This window comes from Eumetopias jubatus, unplaced genomic scaffold (genome assembly GCF_037043125.1).
Source record: "Eumetopias jubatus isolate StellerSeaLion01/CBP00866 unplaced genomic scaffold, mEumJub1_p1.0 scaffold_13, whole genome shotgun sequence".
In the NCBI taxonomy this organism is placed as follows: domain Eukaryota; kingdom Metazoa; phylum Chordata; class Mammalia; order Carnivora; family Otariidae; genus Eumetopias; species Eumetopias jubatus.
The window spans coordinates 84,201,906-84,227,220 of record NW_028274819.1 but is presented as its reverse complement, the minus strand read 5'-3'; the positions used below and the strand labels follow the sequence as shown (position 1 = coordinate 84,227,220).

At 37.9% G+C, this 25,315-nt stretch overlaps 1 protein-coding gene across 1 annotated transcript in view; it reads left to right on the top strand.

Moving 5' to 3' along the window:
* Positions 1-25,315, top strand: part of LOC114222340 (beta-galactosidase-1-like protein 2) — an 83,376-nt gene that overhangs the window by 27,311 nt on the left and 30,750 nt on the right. The window contains exons 3-8 of the mRNA XM_028120830.2: positions 1,261-1,329; positions 4,186-4,281; positions 5,527-5,635; positions 8,697-8,789; positions 12,145-12,226; positions 13,450-13,514. Coding sequence (XP_027976631.2) covers positions 1,261-1,329; positions 4,186-4,281; positions 5,527-5,635; positions 8,697-8,789; positions 12,145-12,226; positions 13,450-13,514 — 514 coding nt within the window. The remainder of the gene's footprint in view (positions 1-1,260; positions 1,330-4,185; positions 4,282-5,526; positions 5,636-8,696; positions 8,790-12,144; positions 12,227-13,449; positions 13,515-25,315) is intronic.

Below are 25,315 nucleotides of genomic sequence, written 5' to 3'. Positions count from 1 at the left end.
ATATACAATGGAATATTATGCAGCCATCAAAAGGAATGAAATCTTGTCATTTGCAATGACATGGATGGAACTGGAGGGTATTATGCTGAGCAAAATAAGTCAATCAGAGAAAGACATGTATCATATGATCTCACTAATATGAGGAATGTTCAATCTCAGGAAACAAACTGAGGGTTGCTGGAGTGGTAGGGGGTGAGAGGGATGGGGTGGCTGGGTGATAGACATTGGGAGGGTATGTGCTATGGTGAGCACTGTGAATTGTGTAAGACTGTTGAATCACAGACCTGTACCTCTGAAACAAATAATACATTATATGTTAAAAAAAAAAAAAAAAGAAGAAGTAGAAGATAGCAGGAAGGGAAAAATGAAGGCGGGGGAAATCAGAGGGGGAGATGAACCATGAGAGACTATGGACTCTGAGAAACAAACTGAAGGTTCTAGAGGAGAGAGGGTTGGGGGAATGGGTGAGCCCAGTGATGGGTATTAAGGAGGGCATGTACTGCATGGAGTATTGGGTGTTATACACAAACAGTGAATCATGGAACACTACATCAAAAACTAATGATGTAATGTATGGTGATTAAGATAACATAGTAAAATTAAAAAAAAAGATTATGAAATTAAAGATATGGTAAATATTTTTATAGGTGAATACTAAAAAGTATTTTTTTCTGCTAGTTTCATCCTATATGTCATTTCTGGGTTTGTTTCTATTGCTTGATTTTTTTTTTTCTGCTTTGTGTCACATTTTCCTGTTTTTTGCCTGCCTAGTAATTTTCTTAATGGATCCTGGGTGGTGTGAAACTTGTATTGTTGATTGCTGGATTTCATTTTATTCATTTAAAGGAAACTGTATAATCTAGTTCTATACACTTTTCAGTTCTTGCTGATTTCTGTTTTATGGCTAATGGTTTTTCTTTTTTGCCATTATAGATATGGATTTAAATTTTTCGTATGTTTTCATTAGTATTTTTTTAAAAATTGTGGTTGAACCCCAGAAGATGTTACATATATATCTATCTTACCTGAAGTTCAGCATCAAGGAATAATATTGGTTGCTTGGATCTGCACTGGGCATTTGAAGGAGGAAATGTTTAAGCTAATACAGAGTTCACTCACACACAGAGGCTTGGCTATTGAACTCTTCAATTTCCTTCACAGTAGGGATAACCCAGATGCTATATTAAAACTGGAGGAATCAATATGGAATAAGGGCAAATAAAGTAAAAGATTTTTATATTTCACTTTTTTCCATTGCAGGCATATTCCCTGGAACCTTCATGAGCCAAGAAAAGGATGGTTTTATTTTACTGCAAACCTGGATTTCATGTATGTCTTAATGTTGAGGTTGCCTGTTTTGATGGCTCGAAGACAGGGGTTAGGGTCTGTGGGATCAGATGAACAAAGGCACCTTACTTTCTGTTTGGGAAATCATCGGGAAGCTCTGATAATTCTGTTCCCTGAACCATAAACAATAACAAAAACAATAACAAAGCGAATCATCATTTATGATTCGCTTGACATAAATTAATATGCCCTGGAATATGAAAATGATCCACCCATTGGGCTGATTTATAATTAAGATCTTGTACTTTAGTAAGATGATTGGAAGACATAGTTTACTGCTTTCAGTAAATCTTTAAGGAAGACTTACATTTGATAGTTTTTTCCCCAAATTTTAACTGGGAAACGCCTGATGTCACTTAGACATAGGATATGTGTGAATTATGCAATTATTAAAATCATCATAGTGAATAATTGGAAAAAAATTCTGTTCCTGTATTGAAGCCTTCTTGAGAAGTGAATCTGTTATTTGCAATAGAGCCTAGACCTTAGTGTCTGTGGTGCATTTTACTTAGAGTGTGGTTTAGAAAGTTTGCCTCTTAATTGATGCAGTTTTAATCCATTATGAAGAACCTGCTGTCTCAGTTATAAGATGGTATTTCTGGGCTATAGTTTACAAGGTTTCTAAGATATGGCACAGAGTATAGATGGTCCCCAAGTTACAACGTTCTGACTTACAGTGTTTTGACTTTCTGATGGTGTGAAAGTGATATGCATTTAGTAGAAACTATACTTCAAATTTTGAAGTTTCGTCTTTTTTCAGGCTAACAATATGTTGTATTATACCCTCTTACAATACTGGAGAGCAGCAGCTAGTGTAGTTCCCAGCCAGCCATGCAATCATGAGGGTAAACAGTGATATACTTACAACCATTCTGTTTTTCATTTTGAGTATAGTAGTCAATAAATTACATGAGATATTCAACACTTTACTATAAAATAGGCTTTGTGTTAGATGATTGTGCCCAGATGTAGGCTAATGTAAGTGTTCTGAGCACATTGTAGAGTAGGTTAAGCTAAGCTATGAGGTTCAGCAGGTTAGGTGTATTAAATGCATTTTTTTACTTACAATATTTTCAACTTATGATGGGTTTATTGGGATATAACCCCATCTGAAGTTCAGGAAGATCTATAATTGTTTATTTAAAAATATGTATTAGCTATCTGCTAGACTTCAGACATTGTCTTTTGTGCAGGAGATGGACAGACAATACATTTTGTACTGTCAAGACTAAGTATTCTCTATGGAGAGGGAGACAAATAATATACAAAAAACACACAACCCAAATTATGGGAACAGATCAGGGAAGACAACAGTGATGTTATAGCTGAAGTAATTTAAAATGTTGAGCAGGAATTTGCTAGAGGGACCTGAATGGTATTTAAGGCAGAGGGTCCAGCAAGGGCAAAGTCAGAAATGTGAGAGAACATTTTTAAGTTAATTAAGGTGATGTTAGCTACTGTAACAAGTAAGCCTCAATGTCTTTAACAATAAAGGGTTATTTTCATTTAAGTAAAATCCAAAATAGGTATTCCTGGTAAGCATTGTGTCTCTCTTCCAAGAAATAATTAAGAGATTCAGGGTCTTTTTATCTGTGGCTTCACCATTTTCATCATATAGCTTCCAGGCTGCTACTCTTACATCTGCATCAAGTCAGCAAGTGGAAAAGAGAGCAGGGAGAATCTTTTTAGGAAATTGGAACACATTGCCCCTATTCACATTCTGTTGGCTTGAAGTCAGTCACATAGTAACACCTCAGTGCCTGGGACGCTGGGAAATGTAGTTGAGCTGTGTGCCCAGGAAGAAAAGGGAATGGCTTTGGTGATTAACTTACTACCATGCATTGTATTTTCTGGGAAGTGCAAATAATGCTGTCTGGTTCTCCTATTAGTTTAAGTAGAAGAAATGCCAAAAAATAAAGCTGAATAGATAGTAGACCACATCTTGCTTTTATATTTACTATGCTTCGCAATTTGGAATCTTTTCTGAAGTCATTGGGAGTCACTTGAAGAATTTTAATTTGGCAAGTTTGTATGTGCATTTAGAAAGATTGTGCCAGCAGTATTTTAAAGAGGTAGAAAAATATAGTAGTTGATATTTCATTTCTGGAAGTTCTCTGCCCGATTGTACACTTAGTTCTTCCATTTACTGAAAATATGACCTTTAAGAAGCTCTGACTTGCTTAAGCTTTTATTTTCTTATCTGTAAAATGGAGACAATATTGATACTTATCTCACTGAATTGTCAAATAAAATAATAGTCTTAAAGAAGATGATAGTGCCAGATACCGATACGAGGTAGAAAATTAACTCCTATTTTTGTTGATGATGATGTTTGGTGTGACTGGAGAAACACTGGAAGAAGGTTAGAAGAGGGGAGGAAAGCAGCCAGAAAACCACTGTAATAACTCAGGTCTGAAATGATGAGTTCTTTAATAAATGTGGTGGTAATAGTAGAAATTAAGAGGAGTTTCCTTTTTGAAAACATTAAGTAGGAGGAATAAACATGATTTGGTGACTGACTGAAAGTAGGAGACACAGAAGAAGGAGGAACAAGATTTGTAAGTGTCTGCCTTAGCGCAGCTTTCTTGCATGGTGGTGGCAGATACATGGGGAGGAGTAGGTTTCTGGACTTTCTGTTCTCTAGCACCTTGAATGAGCCCCTTTGTATTGAGTGTAGGGATCTATATCCCCCGGGTTCATGTCACCTACAAGGATTTTTGTAGACCAGGATGGGAGTTCTACCCATTCTAACCTCAGAAGAGACCTCAGTGAGCTAAATAGCAGTGATTCCAGTTCTCAGCCTGAATAATATATGATCCTTATTGCTTCACTTCCCAGGACTTTTATAGCCATGGCTTCGGAGGTGGGGCTGTGGGTCATTCTGTGTCCAGGCCCCTATATTGGTAGCGACTTAGACCTTGGAGGCTTACCCAGGTAAGTTGTTATCTGAGGCCCCTGGCCATGACTCCACATGGGCCCCTAGCACATTCAAATGGAAGTTAGAGCAAAGAGTTTTGCTGGTTTTCTGTGTACATTTTTAAACTATACTATTTTCCTACTTAATGACATAGAAAATGAACTTTGATTTACTGGGATTTAATAATATGTGTTTGTTTTATGTAAACCTCCATCTCATTTCTGCAGTGTAAATAAGGCAGAGTACTTTTTTTATTTTAGTAACAACTAGTGGCTACCACCTAATACCTTTGTAAGTTCTAGTTTATTGTGATGGAGGTACAAATAGTAAGAATTTGGGTCGATTATTTCTTTTTAAAGAGGGGTTTACCCTTTTGTTAGCTTCTAATCATTTTTTATTGTAGTAAAATACACATAACATAAAAATTTACCATTTGGAAGTGTACAGTTTTGTGGCAATTAAGTACATCAAAAGTGTCAAACAACCATTACCACTCACTAGCACCAGACTTTTGTCACCCAAAAAGGAAGGCCTACATCCAGTCAACTCCCATTATTCCTTCTCCCAGCCCCTGGCAACCACCAGTTTGCTTTCAGACCGGTTGGTTTGCCTATTCTGTATATTTCATATAAATGGAATTATAGGATATGTGACCCTTTGTAACTGACTTCTTTGTAATGTTTTCAAGATTCACCCATGTGGTAGCATGTACAGTTCTCCATTCCCCTTTTACGGCTAAATAATATTCCATCAAAGAGCATTTTTAAAAAACTCTGAAACAGCTTTATAAAAGTCTCACTCCAGACTAGGGGTTGGTAAACTTTTTCTGTAAAAGGCCAGATAATAAATATTTTCTGCTTTGAGGACCACATACACAGTCTGCTGTGACTACTCAATCCTGCTCTTGTAGCATGAACAAAGCTGTGACAGTATGTAAACAAATGGGTGTGGCTGTGTTCCAATAAAACTTTATTTACAGAAACAAACAATGGCTCTGATTTGGCCTGTGGGCTGCAGTCTGATGACTCTGCTCTGGATCGTTTCATCATTACACAACTCTGATGTGTATTTTGAGAAAAGAGGTGGTGGCTAAGGTGCTGAGCTATTTGCAACTAGAACGCAGATTGCTTTTTCTTAAAGATGCCTTAAGATCTCACAATATACGGTTCCAGTGTGGCTGTCCTTGTTTTCCAACCTCATGCTTGAGTATTTCTTATTGCTGTTTCCCACCCCAAGAATGATTCCTACTTTTTCAATCCTAGCTGGTTACTCCGGGATCCAAAAATGAAGCTGCGAACAACTTACAGGGGCTTCACTAAAGCAGTGAATCTCTATTTTGATAAGATAATTCCCAAGATAGTACAACTCCAGGTAAATCTAAATTCCCCATTCCTATGACCAAGAGAAGTAATTACCTCAATTGATTTCCTGGATAAGGCTAGCCTATTTTCTTTTTTTTTTTTTAAGATTTGATTTATTTATTTGACAGAGAGAGAGAGATAGCGAGAGAGGGAACACAAGCAGGGGGAGTGGGAGAGGGAGAAGCAGGCTCCCCGCTGAACAGGGAGCCCGATGCGGGGCTCGATCCCAGGACCATGGGATCATGACCTGAGCCAAAGGCAGAAGCTTAACGACTGAGCCACCCAGATTCCCCAAGTCTAGCCTATTTTCTATCACACAGAAGCAGAATGTGTATATAGCAGCTCATTCTGATTCCTTATTTAAGAAATACTAGGTTTTCATTAGCTTGCTGTTTCCTATCTACTGCCCAACTGGAAGCCTTTTCTCTGGCAGTGGACTTGAAATTGCACTCTGTATATTTTTGTTTTCTCTTCTCCATTATATCTTTGCCCTCAGTCACCATAGATGGGAAATTAATGATAGTCCTCAAAATGTCTTAATTTGGCTGCTAAAGGTAGCTACTTGTCAGTCCTTCACACATAATAGATTAGATGGGTGACCTTAGGTCAGCGATTTTGTAGAAGTTGCAATTTATTTGTTTTTTAACATCCCTCCACCACAATAAAACCATGGTGCCAAGCATAATCATTGTTTAGTGCTACTATATTTCTAAAATGTTTGGATAATATAAAAAGGACTATATACTAGAGAGAAAATGAACAGAGGGAGGGAACAAAAATGTAACATCTATTAGGTATCAAGCTTTCTGTGAGGCAATCAACATTTACCTAGCATATCTCATTGCCACAGTAATCATTTGAAGGAGATGTTATCATAGATTGAATGGAGGCAATGGCAAACTTATATGTGGGTAGGAGAGGGCTTCATAGAGTGTAAATTTGAAATTACTATGGAGAGTTGGTTCCTAACATTGTGAGTATCTCAGAGTTAATCAGACTCAGGAAAGCCATTAAAACCATTAAGTGACTGAAGAGTGTGAATCTGTGTGCCATATGGGGGGGTGGGGTGGGTGGTATAGAGATCATCCTTTACAAAAATTAGAGCTGTGCTGTCCAGTATAGTAGCCATAGCCACATGCAGTTATTTAAACTTAATTAAAATCAAATAAAATTCAAAATTCATTTCTTCATTTACATAGACACATTTTTAATGCTCAGTAGGCATGTGTGGATGGTTGCTACCATATTGGACAATGCAAACACGGAATATTTTCATCATCAGAAAGTTCTGCTGGACAGCATTGAACTAGAGTACTCAGCCCACCCCAAATCAGACTTCTCAGTCTTGAAACTCCTGGAAAACTAAATTAATAAACAGAACCTTGCTTAAGGAGCACAAAATCAGGTTCTGAGGAGATTGGGAGGCCTCAAAAGCAATTTATCACAGTGTTATAAATCAGCACTTACAACTGAGTAGCTGCCCTTTACAACTTTTAGTATCTGGTTCTGGGTCTCTTGCTAATCCCAGGTACTGTCAATTTCTGGATCTTCCCTCTTTCCTTATCTATTCTCTAATCTGCTAGATTCATAATTGGATGGATGGGAAAGGGGAAGAGAGAAGCAGCTTTTGAAAAACTTTTTCGATGTTTGTCAGCAGAGGATGACATTTAATGGATTGAGGGAGCACTCTTTGGGGCTTTTTGTCCTCTTTTTTCCCCTGTCAGGATACAGTGCGGTCAGTTATTCCTTGCTTGCTAAAAATTCTCCCATTTCAACTTTTTCCACCCAGTTGCTCCTGAGTCATGATGAACACAGGTTTTGATGTGCAAACACTTCGGTGGCAATTATACATAGTCCTGGGTGTTGTCCACATTCTTACTTGCATGGTTGGTATGGAGTTTAATTCTTAGAAGTCAACACTCTTTCTATTTCTATATGCTGGGAGGAGTACCTCACGCTTGCCCACGTATCTCCAAGAGTAGGTTGAGGAGGTGCCGAAGTAGGCATGATGAAGCTTGACTATGGTGTGGCAGGTGCAAGATATGAAGAGGAAATATATTGGCTGGACTGGAGAGAACTATAAAGATAGGGGATGACTGATCATGTTACTCTCAACAGACAGGAGTCAGTAGGGATGGGAAATATGAAGATTTGCAAGAGGGCATAATTAGGAGAGCAGAAGGGGATGTGATCCAGCACAAAGTTGGGCTTAATAGAGAACCATGAGAAACATCAACATTTAAGAGGTGGGTAGGGCAAGAGGAGCTGACAAAAGAAACTGAAGAGCAGTGACCAGGGAGGCAGGCCAGAAACTAGGAGAGAGCCATAAGAGACCACAGAAGAGAGGGTTTCTTTCAAGAAGGAGAAAGTAGTCAAGGATGTCACATGTTCCTCAGAGAGATAGTAAATTTGGATTAAAATTTATTGTTTGAATTTAGCAAAGAGAAGGTAATGTTAATAATGTAGGTGGAATGGAAAGAATGGAAATGAGTAAAAGAGTAAAAGAGAATAAGAAGTCAGGTATTAGTACAGGAATATTTCAGAGTTTGTCAATGAAGGTGAAGGGGACAAGATAGTAGGAACTGGAGGGGGATGTGGTCCAGGCAAGTTATTTTTAGCAGAAGACTTTGAGTCAATTTAAATGATTATGGGGAAGGTTTAGTAAAGGAGATGATGATACAGAAGACAGAAGGGTAGTCCGAAAAGAGTGAAGTTCCTGAAAAATGAGAAGGAGGTGAGACAACTCTTAGGATGGGAGACACTTGATTCATTTAACTGGTGCTAAGGGAGAAAGGATGGAAGTGGAAGTCATGCTTAATTCATTGAATTATGAAGGAAAAGGGTGGGAGTCCATTAGTAAGGAGTACTAGACAATGTAGGATTCTAGGAGCAGTTGACTTCAGACTGTGGAGTGAGAGATACTGCCTGAACGATGGTTTAACTTGGAGTTGAGTTGAGGAATATGTTATTTTTATGGCACTCTAAATATGTGTGTACAACAGCAAATTGAGAAAATCTAGCTTTTCCCACCAGTAACTTCACTCTCAAACTTTCATCTCCTTAACCCTCAGTATGGAAAGGGAGGCCCCATCATTGCTCTGCAGGTTGAAAATGAATATGGTTCATATCATCAGGATAGAAGATACATGTCATATATTAAAAAGGTAAGTGCTCCTTTAATTTTCCTCCATATTTACATATTTCTTTTCTCACTTTGTTAGTTTGTGGAGCAAACATATCCCGAGTAGCTATAGCTTGTGTGATACCATGGGATATAAAGATGAATGAGGTCCAGTTTAATTTTTTCATGCATTTGCATCCTAGAGAGGAGACAAGAAACTACCTACACAACTCTCACATAAGGCCAAGAGTGATGTTAAAATATTTTTCCTTTCTGTGAACCTCACAGCTCTCTTTTGGTTGGTTTTTGTATAATACATACTTTTCTATCCTCTTAGTTTCAATTATTCTGGATTCATGTGCTTAAGGAACATACCTTGTAAGCAGTATATAATTAAATTTTGTTTTTGTTAATTCATTATGAAAATTCTTGTTTTTTATATGAAGTATTTGGCTTATATACATTTAATATGATTACTGACAGTTGCATTTAAATCTACCATCCTGTTAACTTTCTATTTGTCCTACCTGTCCTATGGTCCTTTCTTTTTTTTCTTCTTTTATATTGACTATTTTTTTATTATTCCATTTTTCCTGTATTAGCTTATTAAACATTTTTCACTTTTCTTTTAGTATTGGCCATAGAGACTACTGTGCATCCTAGAATTATTAATGTCTAATATAAATTAGTGTGCTTGCCAGTTCCAAGGCAAAGAAAGCACCTGAGAAGAGTTTAATTGCATTTTCCTCCTTTCTTTCTTCAGTACTGTTGTTATTTCTTTTAATATTAAATATATTTTAGACACACAAGAACTTATTTTTATTATTATATGGAGTCATTTAGATTTATGTACATAATTTACTTTTTGTTGCTCTTCTCTCCTCTCTGCATCTCTGAGCTTTATCTCTCTTATCATTTCCTTTGCCTCAAGAACACCTATTTGTATTTTCTTTGTTGCAGGTATGCTATTAACAAATTCTCTCACCTTTTGTTTGCCTGAAAATGTGCCTAGCTCATCATCATTTTGAAGGATATTTGTACTGTATGTAGAATTCTAGATTGGCAATTATTTTCTTTGATGATTCTCTGGCGTACATTGTTTTTATTAAGAAGTTAGGTATGGATACAATTATCGTTCCTTTGAAGGTAAAATGTATTTTTCTTCTGGCTTCTTTTAAGATTTATTTTTTTGGTTTCCCTCAGCTTTCCTAAGATTTGGCTAGGTGTAGTTTTTATTTTTATTCTGCTTACATGTTTGCACCCTTCATTATGTGTCTTGAAGTCTTTAATTGGTTTTGGAAAATCTTCAGCAACTGTCAGCTCCATTTTTTTCTCTCTTCTCCTCTAGGACTTCTGTTATATAAAACTAGATAGTTTCATCATATCTAGTTTGCTCTTTTCTGGATGATTTTTTTTAAAGATTTTATTTATTTATTTGACAGAGAGAGAGAGACAGCAAGAGAGAGAACACAAGCAGGGGGAGTGGGAGAGGGAGAAGCAGACCTCCCTCAGAGCAGGGAGCCCGATGTGGGGCTCGATCCCAGGACCCTGGGATCATGACCTGAGCTGAAAGCAGATGCTCAACGATTGAGCCACCCAGGTGCCCTCTGGATGATTTTTTCTGAGATATCATGTAATTTATGAATTTTCTCTGCAGCTTAGTCTAATTTGATGTCAAACCTTGTTCTCAGTTTTAGATATAGTGATTTTTAGCTCTCGAATTTTCATTTGATTCTTTTCTGGTTTCCTTTTTTTTGTCCAAAAGTTTCCATTTTTAAAAAACTCCTTGAACATATTAATTATAATTATTTCAAAGCTATGTTTGAAAACCTAATGTCTAATTTCCTATGTATCTGTTCTGTTGTCTGTTTTTCTCATGTTTTCAGTAAAGTAATATCTTTTGGTATGCCTAATAATTTTTCAATCCAATTTATTTATGAAAACATGACTGAAATCATCTGAAGCTATTCAGATGGATTTATTTTTGCTTCCAGAAGATAATTGAAATGATATGGAGCTGGGCTTAAATTCTTATGAGAGTAAGTCTAATTCTTATTCACCTTCTCTCCTAAGGGATAGCCCTTTGGGTCCCAGCTAGAAGCCTAGAATCGTTATGGCCCCTCCTCTGTTTTGGCTGTCTATGAACTTCAGTTTCTTTCCCCACATCTCATAAATTGCTGGGAAATCTACTCAGCTTTTCAACCTCTCAACTGATGCTTGGGGAATCAATGTCTCAAGGAAAAAGTATGACACATGCTGGATTCACCTCTCTAGGTCGCCTGCCTCTCTGAAAACTTGACTCCTCAAGTCCTGCCTCGATATAGATCTAGTATCTTCAAATAAGTTAATTTTTTTGTCCAGTTTATCTAGTTGTCATTAGCAGGATGTTTAGTCTGAAACAAAATAGCCCACAGTCCCTAGAAGGGGAGCCTATTGCTATCCCTATGAGTAGTGGTCCATGAATCCTTTTCATTATCAAGTGTTCTAGTTTAGATGAAAAGTTATATGGCCACTTACCAACCGGCCATATTGCTTGCTGGGGCTAAAGATGTGAAACATTGCATCTGTATAGGACCTATGGTAGTGGAAGTTTGCCTGTAATTAATATATGACATGCTGTCTCCTCTCACTCATTCTGTTCACTTTTCAGCCTTCCCTGTTTTTCAGAAGAGTTCAGGAAAAGCAAACCACCTTCTCATACTCAACAAGGATAGTTGCAGGAATAGTTTCACCTTCAGGATATTGTGATCCATAGGCCCAGGAAAGGCATACCTTTGGCTTTTCTCAGTATTCATGGCCATAGTCTTAGTATTTGACCTTTCAAGTAAATAAGTTTCTTAGCCTCTTCTCTCTCTCTTTGATTTAGACTCTCTTGGATTTATTTCTAAAGTAGAGACATTAAAGTCTCATGCAGCAAGTGTGACTATAGATTGACTAAACAAAAATTTACCTGCACTTTCCATTGACCAAAGGAAAATCAGCAGTTGTGTGTGTGTTTCTTAATCCATCCTGTGAGTTGGGTCCACAGCATGTGGTTAATTTGAGCATGAGTGTGGAAGAGGAGGTTTGTCTTAAGCTCTCTGATGCACTAGACAAAATCTGGGATTCAGGTCCTTAGGGGAAAGCACTGTATTAAGGTGAATGAAAATAGTCCCACCACCTCTTCCTTTAGGTCTGATATTTTAATTATCAGTTTGGTCTTTCTGAATGTGGCTGAGGCAGGGATGATTTCTTTTGTTCTAATTTACTAACTTACAAGTAGTTGGATGAAGGAATTAGAACTTTTTCTCCATTCCTCAGCTTCATTCCAGTATTTTTATCACCATCATTTTTTTCTAGAGAGAAGCCATTCCATGGGATCAGGGACAGTTCATTTACCTTACCAAATTTCTCCACAGGCCCTGATCACAAGAGGGATCAAGGTGTTCCTTATGACTGCTGATAATGGAGATGAACTGAAAAGAGGCCACTTAAAACGGGGTACAATTTCTCTTTATTCTATTTCCTGTGCTAGTGAAGTCTGAAACAGAAAAGCAGTCCTTCTGATGCTTTATTTCTCCTACTTCCCATGGATGCTTTATTTCTCCCCATAGTTTTCTTTTTAAAGATTTTATTTATTTGAGAGAAAGAACATGAGAGCATGCAGCCCACAAGTGGGGGGGAGGGGCAAAAGAAGAGGGGGAGGGAGAAGCAGACTCCCCACTGAGCACGGAGCCTGACTGAGGGGCCTGATCCCCAGGACCCCAAGGTCACAACTTGAGCTGAAGTCAGATGCTTAACTGACTGAGCCACCCAGGTGCCCTGAGGCCCCATAATTTTTAGGAAAAAGTTGTGGGGCTGAGTTAAGGAACCAGTCCTTACCTTGCTACCCCACCAGCTGTTACCTTCAGAGCACCAACAATGCAGAACACTTGTTCCATCCTGTTCGGTCCATAGTGGCAAGAGTGGGGCCTTTACCTCTCTTTACCAGAGTAAAGACTATCTTTGTCATTGCCAAATGGCTGTGACCTAACAACAGGAAGTAGAAGCAGTGTCAGAGAAATAGTACTGTCATGGACCAAGCCCCAGGAGCTCAGGGGCTGATAAGTTTGGGGAATCAACGTAGTAGGGAAACATGGAATAGAATTATAGGGAGGAAATATGGATTGATACTTAGGAAAATGGAAAAAGGCAATGTGCAGACAAATAGAACCAAAGAACAGTGCTATTTGCAGTTCTTTCACCCAAATAGCCTGTCAGGCATATTCTCCCCTGCTGGCCTTTCTCCCATCTTTTGGCATCCTTTGTCTTGTAGGAGAGGCAGGATAGTGTTCTGAATTAGAAGTCAGGAGATCTATAGTCAAGTTTTAGGTCTTAGGCTATTCATCTCTCTGGGCTGGGTTTCTTCATTTGGCTTTTATTTATTCATCAGCATAATGTGATTTATTTTAACTGCCCTTATTGTCTGGGTCATTCATTGTAAATGCTACATGAAGGGATGTATGTGAAAGCACTTTGTATGGAGCAGGTATGGACCCACATGTGGGATCATATCTTTATTATTAACCACAATCAATAAAGGGTTAATGAGAACTACCTGTGAGGTGTATGTGCAGAAGGTGTGGAGGCCCAGGTCTTCATCCTGTGTCTGGGAGCATGTTCTCTCTCTCCTCAACAGTGCTTGTAGGAGGACCTTATAAACAGTGTCTCCTTTTCCTCCACAGTACTTTCTACTGTCCACATGAAACATATAAAGAAAGAAACTTATGATACACTCTTATCAATTCAGGTAAGGACATTTCAGAGATGGGAAATGTTTTGATTCTTGCTCACACTAGAACTCATTTTTGGGGGAAATTCTCAGCAGTGATTCATTCAGTTAAAACCTGGATCTGTTACACCCTTGAAATGCCTGCTCTAGGTGGTTTGGGGTATAATTAAATCAAGTTCAAATGCTTACAGTGCCTGGCCCATAGCCCCTTAGAAGGATACAGAATGAGAAACATAGCATACTAGCAGGGCAGCATCAGTAGGAATCCTCCTATCAATCCAGGGGCTATACCCTACCTCAAGTGACAGCTCAGGTTTTAGGGAATGGGAACCATCCTTGAAGAGAAGCCTCAGTCTCAGGGGAGGAATCAACCAGTATCCTTTATCACAGCTCCATAGGTATAGATTCCAGGTCTACTAAAGTGAACTCTTGGTTTCAAGATACACTGCATGCAGGAATCTAGGTCTACACTGGGAATTTATATATCATTCATAGTCCTCCAAACCAGATATAATTTGCTAATCAGAGGTAATTTTAATCATAACATGGTTATGATAACATGGATAACATTCTGCCTTTATCTTGTTTTCAGATAGAGCTGGTTTTGCATGGGCAAAGAGAGAGGTTTTTGTTAGCCCTTTACTCATGACCCCATTCACCTGTAACTATTTATGATTGAGTGAGAAAGACAAGGAATGTAAATAAACACAAGATAGGAAGTGCTAATTGCAATAAAACTATTAATGGGTAACCAGAGATCAGAGAGTGGCATAGATTTCTACCACCAGCTGAGATCCATGGTTACATGTTTCATTTTGCACAGGACTGAGCCATGTGATATTAGCAGCAAAAGAAGAATATGTTAATTACCATAAATATAAAATAATGCCTGGAATTCTAAAAACTGTTAAATCCCTGATTCTCCTCCCCTGTGGTCTGAGACAGCACTAAGATTTAGAGAAGAGTACAAAGGGAGATGTATCTGGCCTTATAACATCTGGGCCAACATACAGGTAGCTCAGAGATGTGCAGGGATTAGGGTGAGTGCATTCCAAGAAAATATGAAGAGGGACTATAATTCCCAGAACAAAGTAAACACTCAGATAGATGCTAACATTATGATAATAGAGGAAGAATTGGGGGGGCAATAAAACCAGTGGAATCCAGAGTTAGAAGTGATATGTTGTCTATAATTAGCAAAGTTCTGAAAATGAGGTCATTTGTTTATTTATTGAATCAGTCAGTAAATGTTTTTAGCATCTACTGTGTACCAGTTAGGTACTTTTCAAGGCATTGTGTATAAAACAGTGAATGAAATTTATAAAAGCAGAATTTCTGGAGCTTATAATTTAGTGGTAAGAGACAGACAATAAACAAATAAAGGCAAATATAGAGTATGAGGTAGTAACAAGAGCTAGAAAGACATATGATAATATTTATATACACAGCTTTTAGTTTATGTAATCCTCCCATTTTTTCATGTTTATTTCTTATATTACCATGTTAAAAACTATTAATCTTATTCTCATTTTGCCGATGAGGAAATCATGACTTAGGTTAAATTACTGATTTTAGATCACAGGTGGATCTATTCACAGGTGAATAATCAGATCATATAATAGAATAACCCAGGGTTAAATTTAAACCTTCTGCTTCCAAATCCCATGCTCTTCTCACTTTCTTATATCATTAACGATTTAAACGCCTTCTGTGGTGAGAGAATGATTTGATACAATATAGGAGCAATCACAGGACTTAAATAGTGAAAATGAGTACCCATAGCTTTAGAAAGTTCATTGTAATTTGTTTCTAGTGCATTTCTTATGTGATAAAGTGAACATGAGAGAAACAGAATTCCTAGGACAGATGTTGTAACTGAATATGGGGAGAAAGCAGAGCTTTTGAGTCCCTATTTTGTTTCTGTGTTCTCTATTAGAGATTCCTCTCCAAACTGGACAAGGTAGAACTACATAGTTAAGGGGGAGCTAAAGCTGGAAGTGGATGATAAATTAGATGTTTCAAATTTAGATCAGAATGAGCACATTATTTTGAGTGGGTACTTTGTGTCAGATCCTGTGCTAGGCTCTGGATATATACTGGTGATGGAAAAGATATCTTCTTTGTCCTTGTGGAGGCTATTTCCAGGATTGTTCAATGAGTATGGGGGCTCTCTTGTTGTCTTTGTTCTGACTGATCCTCTTCTGAGGGAAGATACAGAAGCTGTGCTTGTCAAAAGTCTAGATGAGACAGTGCTGGAAAGGAGTGCTCATCCACCAAATGATGGGATCTTTTGTATCACAGTAGGCTGAAGTTAACACAGAGTAATTATAAAGTCCCTGCATTAAAATTAACAACAAAACAACAGCAACAAAGCTAAAATACCAAAATGCAGACAAGAAGAGATCCATTCTGATGGCAGTTTATATGAAAGATTTAGGATGCTATTGATGGCAACCTTCACCTAAATCAAATCTGTGACATCTACTGCCAATAGTTTTGAAAACTTGGGTTTTATTACTATGAGTGACATTACTACATTTCTTCATACTGGTAGGAGCATAATTGAAGTATTTGTTTTTGTGTTTCTGCTCAGGCCATTTTGTCTTAGGAAATATTTTAGCAAAGTGGAATGCTTCCAGGAAATGTAATTTAGGATTTCTCTAAAAATAAATGAAAGGAACTGGGAGTATAGTTTGGAGTTGACCAAGATGGTGACACAGGAGACTCCTGAACTCCCTTCCTCCCACACATACCCCAAATGTACAGCCACCCACAAGCAATGCCCTCTGAAATAGGTCCAGAAACTAGCTGAATGACTCTACATATTGTGAGAATTAAAAAATATCCACATCAAAATAGGTAGGAAAGGCTAAGACACATTCTCACCATAAACCTCACTCCCTGATATAATGTCACAAACTAGAGGGAACCCTCAGCTCCTAGCTACTCCCTGAGGAGTGGAGGATTCATACACAACATCAAGTGCCCCAACTTTTAAGACTCCCACTGGAGGTATGGACTTCTAAACACCTAGTTCCAAAAGCTGTGCCCATGAGACCCACAAGACTATAAAAAAAAAAGAAGAAGAAGAAGAAACAATTATAATGGCCTCATGAGCACTAATCGTGACTGTTCCTCCAGGGCTCAGCACAGAGGGAAAGGCAAAATCATCCATGTCTCAGTCTGTCCCCAAAGAGGTGTATCTGCGACTTTAAAAGTTGCTGCCTGAGGCCCAGGCTTCTAATTTAGCAGTCAACTACAGGCTGCCTGCAATTTTCCAGTCCTGGGAAGCTGGCAAACACATTTCACACCTTCTTTCAGTTCACGTCAATAATAAAACCAAGTCCCCAACATCTCCCTGGATGGAGCTTGTGCACATATTTGGTGCCTAGCTTTTGCAGTAGCAACCTGAGGAACAGGAGGCTGGATCACCTGGTTCTAATAGACAATGGCGACTGTATTGACAAGTACCATAGTACCATAGCAAACAGAGTCCTTAACAAACACAGAAGCATCTCCTCCCCACACTGTGGGCTATATATACCTGGGCCCAGCACAGAGGATGTAAGATAAAATGCCCATCTCCCAGTTTCTCCCTGGAAGGAGCTTAAAACATACTTTCCTTGCTGGTGCCTGAGAGTCCAGCCTCTAATCAGCCTGCAATTGGTTGCTGATTATGATCCTCTCCTTTGGGACACTGTCAGCTCTTGGCACATGCTCAACTACTGTGAGCCACTAAAAACAAAGAAGACAGCTTAGACAATCACAAAAGTTTGAGAGACAGCTAGGAACTTAGGCTGGGCTGATCAACAAGGCTCATCTCCTACATGAGATCATTCTGTCAAGATGGGGAGAGAGATGGCTATTTTATCTAATACACAGAAATTAGCAGTCAAAGAAAATGAAAAAAAAAAAAACACAGAGGAATAAGTTCCAAACAAAAGAAGAAGAAATCCCAGAAACAGAACTTAATGAAATGTAAATAAGTGCTTTGCCTTATAGAGAGTTCAAAATAATCATCATAAAGATACTTACTGAAGTCAGGAGTGCAATGTATATGCAAAGTGAGAATTTCAACAAAGAGAAAATATAAAAAAGTACCAAACAAATCATAGAGCTGAAGAATACAATAATTGAACTGAAAAATCCAATAGAGGGGCTCAACAGTAGAGTTGATAAAGTGGAAAAAACAGATCTGCAAACTCAAAGACAGGGCGGTAGAATTCATCCAATCATAAGAAAATAGAAAAAAAGTGTGCTGATAGCTTAAGGGATTTATGGGGCACCATACGGGACAAATCAAACAGATGAATATACACATTATAGAGATCCTGGAAGGAGAAGAGAAAGGGGGCATAAGGCTTATTCAAAGAAATAATGACTGAAAACTTCCCTAGCTTAAGGAATGAAACAGACATCCAGATCCAGGAAGCCTAGAGAATGCCAAATAAAATGAATCCAAAGAGACTTACACTGGGACACATCAATATTAGTTTGTCAAAAGTTAAAGACAAGGAGAAAATCTTAAAAACAGCCAGAAAGACGCAACTGGTTACATATAAGGGAACCCACATAAGGCTACCACAGGTTTTTAAAAAAATTTTTATTTAAATTCAATTTAATTAACATATACTGTATTATTAGTTTCAGAGGTAGAATTCAGTAATTCATCAGTTGCATACAACACCCAGTTCTCGTTACTTCAAGTGCTGTCCTTAATGCCCATCACCTAGTTACCCCATCCCCTACCCACCTCCCCTCTAGCAACTCTCAGTTTGTTCCTTATACTTAAGAGTCTATAACAGTTTGGTTCCCTCTGTTATTTATCCTTCCCTTCCCTTATGTTCATTTGTTTTGTTTCTTATATAGAATGAAATCATATGGTATTTGTCTTTCTCTGACTGACTTATTTCTCTTAGCATAATACCCTCTAGTTCCATCCACTTCACTGCAAATGGCAAGATTTCATTCTTTTTGATGGCTAATATTCTATCATATATATATATATGTATATATATATATATATATATATATATATATATATATATATATGGCACATCTTCTTTGTCTATGTTGTCTGTTGATGGGCATCTGGGTTCTTTCCATATTTTGGCTATTGTTTATATTGTTTATAATATATACAATATATTATTCTATATATTCTGTATATATATTTTGGCTATTGTAGACATTGCTACTAAACTTTGGGGTGCATGTGCCCCTTTGAATCACCATGTTTGTATCCTTTGGATAAATACCTAGGAGGGCAATTGCTGGGTCATAGAGTAGCTCTATTTTTAACTTCTTGAGAACCTCCCATTACTGTTTTCCAGAGTAGCTGCACCAATTTGCATGCCCACCAACAGTGTAAGAGAGTTCCCCTTTCTCCACATCCTTGCCAACAACTGTTGTTTCCTCACATGTTAATTTTAGCCATTCTGACCAGTGTGAGGTGGTATCTCATTGTGGTATTGATTTATATTTTCCTGATGACAAGCGATGTGGAGCATTTTTTTCATGTGTCTGTTGGCCATTTGTATGTCTTCTTTGAAGAAATGTCTGTTCATGTTTTCTGCCCATTTCTTGACCAGATTTTTTGTTTTTTGGGTGTTGAGTTTGATAAGTTCTTTATAGATCTTGAATACTAGCCTTTTATTTGATAAGATGTTTGCAAATATCTTCTCCCAATCTGTAGGTTGTCTTTTGGTTTTGTCAACTGTTTCCTTTGCTGTGCAAAAGCTTTTTATTTTGATGAAGTCCGAAGAGTTCATTTTTGCTTTTGTTTATTTTGCCTTTGGAGATGTGTCTAGCGAGAAGTTGCTGTGGCCAAGGTCAAAAATGTTGCTGCCTATGTTCTCTAGGATTTTGATGGATTCTTATCTCACATTTAGTCTTTCATCCATTTTCAGTTTATTTTTGTGTATGGTGTGAGAAAGTGGTCCAGTTTCATTCTCCTGCATGTCGCTGCCCAGGTTTCCCAACACCATCTGTTGAAGAGACTGTCTTTTCCCACTGGATATTCTTTCCTGCTTTGTTGAAGATTAGTTGAGGGTCCATTTCTGGGTTCTCTATTCTGCTCCATTGAGCTGTGTGTCTGCTTTTGTGCCAGGGTCATACTATCTTGATGATTACAGCTTTGTAAAACAGCTTGAAGTCAAGAATTTTGATGCTTCCAGCTTTGGTTTTCTTTTTCAATATTCCTTTGGCTATTCGAGGTCTTTTCTGGTTCTCTAGAAATTTTAGGACTGTTAGTTTCAGCTCTATGAAAAAAGCTGATGGTATTTTGATAGGGATTGCCTTAAATGTATAATTGCTTTGGGTAGCCTAGACAATTTAATAATATTTGTTCTTCCAATACATGAGCATAGAATGTTTTCCCATTTCTTTGTGCCTTCTTCAATTTCTTTCATAAGTGTTCTATAGTTTTCAGAGCATAGATCCTTTACCTCTTTGGTTTGGTTTATTCCTAGATATCTTATGGGTTTTATTGCAATTGTAAATGGGATCAATTCCTTGATTTCTCTTTCTTCTGCCTCATTGTAGTGTAAATGACTTTTGTGCACTGATTTTATATCCTGCCAGTTTGCTGAATTCCTGGATCAGTTCCAGCAATTTTTTGGTGGAGCCTTTTGAGTTTTCTACACAAAGTATCATGTTGTCTGTGAAGAGTGAGAGTTTGACTTACTCTTTGCTGATTTGGGTGCAGTTTATTTCTTTTTGTTGTTTGATTGCTGAGGCTAGGCCTTCCAATACTATGTTGAACAACAGTAATGAGGGTGGACATCCCTGTTGTGTTCCTGACCTTAGGGGAAAAGCTCTCAGTTTTTTCCTATTGAGGATGATATTCACTGTGGGTTTTTCATATATGGCTTTTATGATATTGAGGTATGTTCCTTCTATCCCTACACTGTAGTTTTTATCAGGAAAGGATGCTGCATTTTGTCAAATGCTTTTTCTGTATCTGTTGAGAAGATCATTTGATTCTCATCCTTTCTTTTATTAATGTGCTGTATCAAACCGACTGATTTGTAGATCTTCAACCACCCTTGCAGCCCAGGAATAAATCCCACTTGTTTGTGGTGAAAAATCCTTTTAATGTACCGTTGGATCCTATTAGCTAGTAGCTTGGTGAAAATTTTTTTTATCCATGTTCATCAGGGATAGGTCTGTAATTCTCCTTTTTAGTGGGGTCTTTGTCTGGTTTTGGTATCAAGGTAATGCTGGCTTCATAGAATGAGTTTAGAAGATTTCCTTCCATTTCTATTTTATGAAACAGATTTAGAAGAATAGGTATTAATTCTTTAAATGTTTGGTAGAATTCTGCTGGGAGGCCATCTGGCCCTGGACTCTTTTTTTGTGAGAGATTTTTGATTAGTGATTCAATTTCTTTGCTCGTTATGGGTCTGTTCAGGTTTTCTGTTTCTTCCTGTTTCAGTTTTGGTAGCTTATATGTTTCTAGGAATTTATCCATTTCTTCCAGATTGCCTAATTTGTGGGCATATAATTGCTCATAATATTCTCTTATAATTGTTTGTATTTATGTGGTATTGGTTGGGATCTGCCCTCTTTTATTCATGATTTTATTTATTTGGTTCCTCTCTCTCTCTTTTTTATAAATCTGGCTGGGGGTTATCAATCTTATTAATTCTTTCAAAGAACCAGTTCTTAGTTTCATTGTTCTGTTCCACTATGTTTTTTTTATTTCTATATTTTTATTTCTGCTCTAATCTTTATTATTTATCTTCTCCTGCTGGATTTAGGCTTTATTTGTTGTTCTTTTTCCAGCTCCCTTAGATGTAAGGTTAGGTTGTATATTTGAGACTTTTCTCATTTCTTGAGAAAGGCTTGTATTGTTATATACCTCCCTCCTAGGACTGCCTTTGCTGCATCCCAAAGATTCTGAACTGTAGTGCTTTCATTTTCATTTACTCCCGTGTATTTTTTTAATTACTCTTTAATTTCCTAGTTGACCCATTCATTCTTTCAAAGGATGCCCTTTAACCTCCATGTATTTGTGGTCCTTCCAAATTTTTTCTTGTAGGTTACTTCAAGTTTTAAAGCATTGTATTCTGAAAATCTGCACGGAATAATCCCAATCTTTTTGTGCCAGTTGAGACCTGATTTGTGACCCAGTATGTGATCTGTTCTGGAGAATGTTCCATGTGCACTCAAGAGGAATGTATATACTGCTGTTTTAGGATGAAATGCTCTGAATATAACTATGAAGACCATCTGGTCCCATGTGTCATTCAAAGCCCTTGTTTACTTCTTGATCTGCTTTGATGATCTTTCCATTGCTATGAGTGAGGTGTGAAAGTCCTCTACTATTACTGTATTCTTATCAATGTGTTTCTTTAATTTTATTATTAATTGGCTTATATATTTGGGTGCTCCCAAGCTGGGGAAACGATGACTTACAATTGTTAGATCTTCTTGTTGGATAGACCCTTTTATTATTATATAGTGTCCTTCTTCATCTCTTATTAAGGCTTTGGTTCAAAATCTAGTCTGATATAAAGATGGCTACTCCAGTTTTCTTTTGATGTCCTTAGGCATGTTAAATTGTCCTCCACATCCTTACTTTCCATTTGGTGTCTTTGGGTCTAAAATGAGTCTTTTGTAAACAGCATATCAATGGGTCCTGTTTTTTTTTTTTTGCATTTTGATACCATATGTCTATTGATTTAGTCATTTATATTAGTCCATTTATATTCAGAGTAATTATTGAAAGATACAAATTTAGTGTCATTATATTACCTGTAAAGTCACTGTTCCTGTAGATAGTTTCTATTCCTTTCTGGTCTTGATTTCTTTTGGGCTCTCTCTTCGCTCAAAGGATCCCCTTTAATATTTCTTACAAGATTGGTGTAGTGTTCATGAATTGCTTTAATTTTGTTTTTCCTGGAAACTCTTTATCTCTCCTTCTATTCTGAATGACAGTTTTGCGGGATAAAGTATTCTTGGCTGCATATTTTTCCCATTTATCATGTTGAATATATCACGCCAGTCCTTTCTGGCCTGCCAGGTCTCTGTTGACAGGTCTGCTGCCAGGTTTGTTTCTACCCTTGTAGTTTAAGGACCTCTTGCCCCGAACTGCTTTCAGGATTCCCGCTTTATCTTTGAAACTTCCAACTTTCGCTATAATATGTCAAGGTGTTGACCTATTTTTATTGATTTTAAGGTGGGGTGTATTCTCTGTGCCTCCTGGACTTGAATGCCTGTTTCCTTCACCAGATTAGGGAAGTTCTCAACTATAATTCGTTCAAATAAACCTCGGTCCCTTTGTCCTGCTCTTCATCTTCTGAGACCCCTATTATCAGGATATTAATTTGCTTTATGGAATCATTCAGTTCTCGAAATCTCCCTTCATGATCTGGTGGTTGTCTTTTTTTATTGTTATGTTAATCACCATGCATCGTTAGTTTTTGATGTAGTGTTCCATGATTTATTGTTCGCATATAACCCCCAGTGCTCCATGCAGTATGTGCCCTCTATAATACCCATCACCAGGCTAACCCATCTCCCACCCTCCTCCCCTCTAGAACCCTCAGTTTGTTTTTCAGAGTCCATCGTCTCTCATGGTTCGTCTCCCCCTCTGATTTCTCCCCCTTCATTTTTCCTTTCCTACTATCATTTTTTTTTAATATAATGTATTATTTGTTTCAGAGGTACAGGTCTGTGATTCATCAGTCTTACACAATTCACAGTGCTCAACATAGCACGTAACCTCCCCAATGTCTATCACCCAGCCACCGTATCCCTCCCACCCCCCACCACTCCAGCAACCCTCCGATTGTTTCCTGAGATTAAGAATTCCTCCTATGAGTGAGATCATATGATACATGTCTTTCTCTGATTGACTTATTTCACTTAGCATAATACCCTCTAGTTCTATCCACATCATTGCAAATGGTAAGATGTCATTCCTTCTGATGGCTGCATAATATTCCATTGTATATATATACCACATCTTTATCCATTCATCTGTTGATGGACATCTTGGCTCTTTCCATAGTTTGGCTATTGTGAACATTGCTGCTATAAACATTGGGGTGCACATACCCTTTTGGATCACTACATTTGTATCTTTGGAGTAAATACCCAGCAGTGCAATTGCTGGGTCATACGGTAGCTCTATTTTCAACTTTGTGAGGAACCTCCATACTGTTTTCCAGAGTGGCTGCACCAGCTTGCATTCCCACCAACAGTGTAGGAGGGTTCCCTTTTCTCTGCATCCTAGCCAACATCTGTCTTTTCCTGACTTGTTAATTTTAGCCATTCTGACTAGTGTGAGGTGGTATCTCATTGAGGTTTTGATTTGGCTTTCCTTCATGCCGAGCGATGTTGAGCACTTTTTCATGTGTCTGTTGGCCGTATGGATGTCTTCTTTGGAAAAATGTCTGTTCATGTCTTCTGCCCATTTCTTGATTGGATTATTTGTTCTTTGGGTGTTGAGTTTAAGAAGTTCTTTATAGATTTTGGATACTAGCCCTTTATCTGATATGTCATTTGCAAACACCTTCTCCCATTCTGTCGGTTGTCTTTTGGTTTTGTTGACTGTTTCCTTTGCTGTGCAAAAGTTTTTTATCTCGCTGAAGTCCCAATAGTTCATTTTTGCCCTTGCTTCCCTTGCCTTTGGCGATGTTTCTAGGAAGAAGTTGCTGCAGCTGAGGTCGAAGAGGTTGCTGCCTGTGTTCTCCTTTAGGATTTTGATGGATTCCTGTTTCACATTTAGGTATTTCAACCATTTGCAGTCTATTTTTGTGTGTGGTGGAAGGAAATGGTCCAGTTTCATTCTTCTGCATGTGGCTGTCCAATTTTCCCAACACCATTTGTTGAAGAGACTGTCTTTTTTCCATTGGACATTCTTTCCCGCTTTGTCAAAGATTAGTTGACCATAGAGTTAAGGGTCCATTTCTGGGCTCTCTATTCTGTTCCATTGATCTATGTGTCTGTTTCTGTGACAGCACCATATGGTCTTCATGATTACAGCTTTGTAATAGAGTTTGAAGTCTGTAATTGTGATGCCACCAGCTTTTCTTTTCTTCTCAACATTCCTCTGGCTATTCGAGGTCTTTTCTGGTTCCATACCTACAAATTGTAGGATTATTTGTTCCATTTCCTTGAAAGAAGTTGATGGTATTTTGACAGGGATTGCATTGAATGTGTAGGTTGCTCTAGGTACCATTGACATCTTCACAGTATTTGTTCTTCCAATCCATGAACATGGAACATTTTTCCATTTCTTTGTGTCTTCCTCAATTTCTTTCATGAGTATTTTATAGTTTTCTGAGTACAGATCCTTTGCCTCTTTGGTTAGATTTATTCCTAGGTATCTTATGGTTTTGGGTGCAATTGTAAATGGGATCAACACCTTAATTTCTCTTTCTTCTGTCTTGTTGATGGTGTGTAGGAATGCCACTGATTTCTGGGCATTGATTTTATAGCCTGCCTCTTTACTGAATTGCTGTATGAGTTCTAGCAGTTTTGGGGTGGAGTCTTTAGGGTTTTCCACATAAAGTATCATATCATCTGCAAAGAGTGAGAGTTTGACTTCTTCTTTGCTGACTTGGATGCCTTTTATTTCTTTTTGTTGTCTGATTGCTGTGGCTAGGGCTTCTAGTACTATGCTGAATAGCAGTGGTGATAGTGGACATCACTGCCGTGTTCCTGACCTAGAAGGAAAGCTCTCAGTTTTTCTCCATTGAGAATAATATTTGCTGTGGGTTTTTCATAGATTGCTTTTATGATATTGAGGTATGAACCACCTATCCCTACACTCTGAAGAATTTTAATCAAGAAAGGATGCTGTACTTTGT